General features: G+C 40.2%; 1 protein-coding gene across 1 annotated transcript; it reads left to right on the forward strand.

Moving 5' to 3' along the window:
• Nucleotides 1-1,539: 1,539 nt before the first annotated feature.
• LOC147460440 (uncharacterized) lies at nt 1,540-2,995 on the forward strand. The gene is made up of 2 exons (XM_086498529.1): nt 1,540-2,210; nt 2,789-2,995. Exons 1-2 carry the CDS (start codon nt 1,776-1,778, stop codon nt 2,828-2,830), a joined length of 477 nt encoding a protein of 158 aa, XP_086354655.1. The 5' UTR covers nt 1,540-1,775; the 3' UTR covers nt 2,831-2,995.
• Nucleotides 2,996-7,410: the final 4,415 nt, after the last annotated feature.

A 7,410-nucleotide genomic window follows, 5' to 3' on the forward strand; every position in this document is an offset into this window, starting at 1 on the left:
ATGCAAAGCAATTGATTCAATCTTGTGAGCAAGAAAGAGACCCACAAAATCTAGCATAGAAGGGGATGCCTAGGATCTAATTAGATTACGAAATGCTAATCTAAGCCACGCTCTGATACCAGTTGTTAGGGTATGGTGGATAGGTTAGTATGCCATTCATGTTAGTAACATGATGGGAATAGGGTTATCTTATGACTTGATAATGGACACACATAGCAATACAATGTAGTTGCAAAGAAAAAGATAGACTTCTTATTATTCATCATAATATGCTTCTATATAGGTATATACAAATAAACAGCCTTTTGACACATGAGCACAAGATGTGGCTGCCTATCTATACACAAACACAAGTGGTTTTTCTAGTTGGAAGAGATTGTTCACACAAAAGATGCAACAAAAGCCCGCATCCCAACAGTATTAAATTAGAAAAGAATGTACACTAAGCCTCAAAAATAGAGAGTGCCTTGAGGAGGCAAAAGATACAACAAGGTGCCCAAAGAGCCAAGTTGTGATTTGTTATGGTGAGTAGCTAGAAGCCCATAGTTAGCGCTATTTGCGTATCCGATGTCGAGTAGTGTGTGCTTTCGCTCTTAAGAGATTTTGTGAGAGAGTATCCACCCACTGGTTTTCTGAATGATTTCAAGTTTGGCCATCCCGGGGTTTCTTTCGAATACTCAGAGGCTTCTTGATTTCCAAGTTTATTTGAAATAGCAGAGGCGAATAATTTGTGTGCATACCGGAATGGCTTGGTTATTCTCATAGTATCACATAATTCTTGGAAAAAACGGATCTTCCAAGTCTTTGCATCCATTTGCAGATCCGCAAGACCTCCCATGGCTAGGCCAGGCAGTCCCCGAAAAGATGAAGGGGGTCTACGATTGCAACTTTACATTCTCAACATAGGTGGGTCCCTACGCCTTTGGCTTTTACTTTGATCCCTATTTGTAGAGTCCCCCACAACATCTTCTAGATGAAGATCTTCATTATGCTAGGCCATGGAGGATTCCATATGCTATCTGTCTAATGACCACTTTGTCTCACGCCGATGTAGTCTCCACTATTTGTTTAATGACAAGAACCAATCTGCCTTGTATGAGAGTTTAGATATCGAGTGCGTTCATGAACTATTTTTAAAACTCTGTATCAGTGAAATTTTGACAAATAAAATACACCCTTTTCTTATTTAGTCTGCATCTTTTTTGCAATTCTATTTTACGGTGCCGTCTCTATGTAAAATGTTAAAATAAAATAAAATTCAATAACCCCTTCTACTCACTCACTCAATAGTCACGTAATTATTAAGTGAACCCGCTCCCCGATCCGCCCTTAAAGATGGACCAATGTGAGGCTTTCCACTCTAGCTCAACCTCACCAATAAGCACCATAACATTAGTCTGACCTTGGACCACTCTCGAGACCAGTAGGCTTTCATATCCGTGAAGGTTGAACTGGGTAATCAGTTGGATAAGAAGCGGACTTCGTGGGTATAAATGGCACGGGACTTTCACTGAATTTTGACTTCTGATAGGAGAAGAGGTCAAGCTGATGACAGCGTCAAAGAGGGCAGGCATGCGGTGACGCGGTCTAGCTCCATGCGATTTAAAAAAGAGTTGGTCCGCACGAGCTGCCATTAGAGAGAGAGAGAGAGAGAGAGAGAGAGAGAGAGGAATCAGGTCTGGATCTGTTGGGCTGAGCAGGGTAGATCGCTACTAACCTTTCCCTAATCCGATAGTTAAGGATCCGGATCAAGAAGAGCTTGTCTTAATCCAGCCATGGTGAGGCGCTCACACTCTGTGATTCTGCCATGCCTCAACACAAAGGTGATCAAGACCCAGTCTATCAAAACAATAGAAAGCATGCTCAGAGATGGGCTAGGCACTATAGAGGAGGAACCAGACAACTACGCACCCACACCGTCCCCTTCACCTGCCGCCGCCGGAGCCGGATCAGCAGCACTGCATCCAAAGCTCTTGCAACGAAAGATCAGCATGCAAAAGAGAAAGGTGAGTGCCAAGCTCACTAAAAGCCCCCGTGGATGTTGGCAGGTCAAAATCTCCAAATTCAGCACTGTTATCTCTGCGCCCCTCTCCTCGATTGGGGACTCTTATGTGCGTATGATGAATGGGCTCATGGAGAAGGGCAACCTTGGGGAGCTTGCCATGTTCGACTCGGCATCGAGCAGCGATTTCTTGCGCTATGAGGACAAGGTAGACTCCCTGCCAAGATCTCTCACTGTGAAAGGGCTGGATTAACTTGTCCTGATGATATAGCTCCATTGTTACATGATTCTTAAGCACTATTGCTTATGCAAGTGCATTGTGTGGTTGTGTCGATGCAAGTTAGCCTAGTGATGGAGCTGAGTGTGGTTACGACCTACATGAATGGCGACCGACTGATCGTAATAACACATGACAGCTATGCAAGGACATGTGATTGTGTGATATTCAGATGTATTGCATGGATATTATTTGCAAAATTTGCAGGGCATTCGTATGCATCGATTCATCTCCACACAGTCGCCTCATCGGACAGATTAATGACCTCATTTAACCTGACCACAATCTTGCAGTTTTATTGAAATGGCTGAAAAAGAGATTTGTTCTTTTTTGGTTGGAAGGTTTGTGTACATGGGCAAGAGCATGATTTAGAGCGAGAGCATGATCCCTATAGATTTTCTGATCGTTGTCAATGAGGCGAGTCTTTTGCTTTCATGCAAAGTGGAAACCCACTGATTTATTTGTAAAATATGGCTCATTTGGCAAGAAGCTTGCTGTTTAATTTGCAGGTGATCCATTCTTATTTTGAGGAGTCGATGTTGGCAGATTGACATGATCAGTGTACATATATCGACCCGAAGGTATAGTATTGTTAAGAGAGCAGTTGTATGCACACAAAACACAATAAGTTGAGAGAGAGAGAGAGAGAGAGAGAGAGAGAGAGAGAGAGAGGGAGACACATTTTTTAACACTTGGAATTATTGTTAAATTGGAGTCTTACACACTACACTAGGTGCTATAAATGTAGCTATGAGCATAATAGTCTAATGTTGGAATCCAATGGTGTGTATGAGCTACTGTTGGGAGAAAAAGATGTGCTTTCCTTGTCAATGATTGGTACAACCGAGCTTATGAAGCTTTCTTCCAATGATATAGAAGAGCTCTTTTTGTGTTACCTTGTGTCATTTTTTATATATCAAAGATTGATAACGATTCAGCTATGGTTGAAGATTCCTCAGCATCGCATGCTTCTTTCTATTCTTTTCTGTCTCTTGGTACTCCTTTGGCACCACAACAAGAAAATGAATTGAAGGAGTTTTAATTGAATACAAATATGTATCTCCCAAAAATTACCACTTGCGTTATCACCAACACATTTTGTGCAACATGACATGAATGTGGTTGCAGGTAGTAAGTCTATTAGCAAATCCCCTACATAATAAGTCATTCTGATGCTATTCATGTCGAATATTAGCTTGTTTTCCACTTTAGTAGAGGGTTTATTCAACCTAGTTCTTCACCATGGACATATCCCAATCTGTTGGTGAAGAAAAAAGATCACACTATGTGTATGTGCGGCCTAATACGGCTACTTTTAAGAATATGTATTTGTTGCCATGAGTGGGTGAGTTTTTTTATACACGCTCATGTCCATATTCTTACGAAAATATATCCGCAGTCATGCTATAACCAAGTGAGAATTAGGCTTTCTTATATGCCTAAAACTAATTTTCAAACAAGGCTTGAATATTATGAGTTTTTGGTTATGCCTTTTGGTTTAACCAATGTGTCAAAAACTTTCATGATGCTTATGGATAGTGTTTTGAAACTATATACGAGAAAGTTTGTCATTGTTTTTCTTGATGGAATTTGATGGATATTTTTCTATGCTTGGGCCATGAAGCAGACTCAGATAAGAAAAACCAAGCAAGGATAATACACAAATCCCCAACCAAAGCCCCTCAACAAGAATGTGCATGTAGTCGTAATATCAGATTTCATCAACGATTATCCACAAACAAAATGATCACTTTTTCATAAAACGAGAAAGAGAGAGAGAGAGAGAGAGAGAGAGAGACTGAATGTCGTCTTTATTTCAAAAGAGAGAGAAGAGAAGCACGAGTTATAGTGAAATTAATATTTAACTATGAATATTGAAATTGTTTTTACAGCAAATGCAACAAAACTTATCTTTTGTCTTCAACAAACTTATGTCGAGGTAGCTTTGCAGGCTTCCAAAACTTCGAATGATAGCGACTCAAGGCTTATACCTTATAGGGCAGCGCTTCAATTTGGCTTACACCATATAGGATAGCGTAATACTCAAGACTTATTCTCGGCTCTCTCTTATCTCCTTTCTCTCAATCTGCAACCCGGAATAATGCCCTCTTTCTCTATCTCTCACTCCCCTTACATGGAATATTCTCTCTGTCTTTATGGTCTTGATAGCCTTCAAGGGATTTCTCTCTCTGCTCTTCGTCTCTCTCTCTCAACATGAGAAGACAACCTTCTTCTTGGTGTTTCTCTCACTTCTTGCTAGTTTTGAACTCAAGGCCTTCTTCTCTTTGCAAAAGAGAATCAATCTCTTTTTCTCTTAGAGGTGGTGTAAGTCTCTCTCTCTCTCTCTCTCTCTCTCTCTCTCTCTCTCTCTCTCTCTCTCTCTCTCGTTTTTTGACCTAGTAGACAATAGTTCACTCTTTTGATTATAACTCCTTCATTTCAACTCCGATTTAGATTATCTATAGCCTCAATCGAAGAGCACGAAGCCCTCTACACATTGATGTAAAGACAAAATTTTTCTGAGCAATGGAAGGCTTTGCTATAACAGCATCTCAGAATTGAAGAAAACTGTCAAAAGTTTGCGTTTTTGTTGCCGATTTGAAGACAATGTCGGACAAAACTCGCAAGGATGAAAAATCCACACTCGCCATGGAGAATGATGCAAAATCTCCAAGGAATTTGGATGCTAATTCAACCACATCGTTTACAACAACAATGGAAGCAATGATCATGACTTACTTAGTCTCATTACAAGAAACCGTTAACAACAAGCAAGGTGAAGAGCTGCGTGCACTTGCAATGGAGAATGACACTTTAAGAGTTCTTGTTGTGGAGAATGAGCACCTCAAGAAGGTTCTTGAAATGCAAACAGCACGCTTGATGCATCTTGAGAATGAAGTTCAAGAATGTAAGCGCTCTCTTGTTGACATGAAAGGATTGAAAGAGCGCTTGAGCAAAGTTGAGAGTGATCATGTATTGGAAGAGGAAACGATAGATACAATACGACATGATATATGTGAGATGAGAAATGCATCCAAATCATGGGCTGATATATGTAAGGATCATGTGGTTTCTACATCTCCTATCACGCATGCCGTTGTTCAAGCAGAGAATGTAGAGAATGTGGACACTCAAGAATTGCAAGAACAACAAGAACGCTCAAAGAACATTGTCGTTCGTGGAATCAAGGAGGAAGACATGGAAACACCTCAATCTCTTGCGGTTGCTATTGAAGAGTTTTTTGCTACATACTTTGGCATGTCTGGAATCATGACTTATGGCGCACATCGAGTTGGAAAACAACGAGTCCCTCGATCGGGAGAAAGATATATTGTATGTACCATGGCTGATGAGGTAAAGAGAAAGATCATCCCTTACATTAGTTGGATCTACCTCAAAGGAACGGGTTGTAATTTATATGAGGATCACACTCTTATATGCAACAAAATGTACGTCACAAAGCATATGAGGAAAGAAGCAAGAAGCTTAAAATGTCATCTCAAGAAGAAAAGTCACTTGAGGAGGATGCAAGTCCACCTAACAAATATGGACACATGATCTATGAGACCAACTCACGCTTGCGAATAAGCTTTTGTAATTGTAACGGGTATCCATGGAATGCGGGAATTGGCATTGCTGAGCTTACCAATGACTCCGATGTGATACTTCTTGTCGAAACATGGGAGCATGATGCGCAATGAGTTCTTGGAGTTGACAAATACGATGTGCATTCTTTGATGTGGGTAAAAAATGCAAAGCGACATAGAGGCCAAGGAGACATAACATGTATGACCAAAAAGGGTTTGAAAGATGTTTCCATTGTCAAAGAAGATAAGTATAAACGCTACTTATGGCTGAAAATCAGCCCACCAAATGGTCAAGTCATGTTTGCGGCTGGCTGGTTGCTACATTCCTCACTATGACTCCAACTTTTATGCTCGCTTGGATATGGATAGAGATCAGTACTTTGTTGAACTAGAGGAAAACATTGCTCATTGTTTTTGGAGACATGAATGCTTGCACAAATACGTTACAACACGACACACAACAAGTCGACATGCCGCATGTCTCAAGAAGAATGGATGACTTATACATATATAATCGAATTTCTAATAATGCAAAAGAACTGGATCACTATGAAAAGTCACTTCTACATATGTACAATAGTATCGGAATGCTCATTGCAAATGGTGTATCTCTATGGCAAGGCACCAATGACTTTACATGTAGAAAACACAATGGTGATAGCGTGATCGACTACATGTTGTTTTCAAAAGCCACTCTAGAATGCATACAAAACACTTGGTGAATGGAATCCAAAATTGGATCATAGGATGTTATATATTGACTTCAAGTTTGGTAAAAGACCCGAGCATGTAGCCTCCAATTATGCTGTGAATCATTTGTACCTACGTCCAGACTTCAACTGAGAACTTATATATGCTGATATGGTGGACCAAATGTTAAGCATGACAAAGCATCAAGAGGCCCAACATTAGAATGCAAGTGGGAAGTAATATTATCTTGTGCGAAGAAATGCTTTTCAGTGAAACACATGTCTTGCAAAAGGTCTAAGAAGGGTAGCATTAAGAAGAAATGGTTTGACATGGAATGTAGTCAAGCCCGAAAATACTTGCTAAGGTTGGATGCAAGCAAAGACAAGAAGTTTATTTGGAACATTCACACACATACAAAGCACTTGTTCAAAAAAAGAGGAGAAGGTGGGAAGTCAAAAAACAACTTCTTTTAGCGCAAGAGAAAGCACATGCATGTGTTATATTTTGGCAAAATCTAAAAGGCAAGCGTGTTGAGAGCTTTGGTGACTTGACACTTGAGGATATGTATACGTATTGCAAGAACTTCTATGAGCAACCTAATGTTGATAAGATGAAGTGTTGTAGCTCCCTTCCATTTATACCTCCCTTTTTTACCATTGAAGATGTAGGCCGCACACTTGAGAAGCTTGCTACTCACAAGGCAAGAGACCTTCATGATGTCAAGGCTGAAATGATTAAATGGACAAGCAAGAAAACGCGATATTGGATACACTATATTTTTAACCTTGCACTTCAGCATGGCTACCTCATGATTGGAGTGCAAATTGGATCAAACCTTTGCACAAAGGAGGATA

Source organism: Adiantum capillus-veneris, chromosome 3 (genome assembly GCF_014529385.1).
Source record: "Adiantum capillus-veneris isolate H3 chromosome 3, ASM1452938v2, whole genome shotgun sequence".
NCBI lineage: Eukaryota > Viridiplantae > Streptophyta > Polypodiopsida > Polypodiales > Pteridaceae > Adiantum > Adiantum capillus-veneris.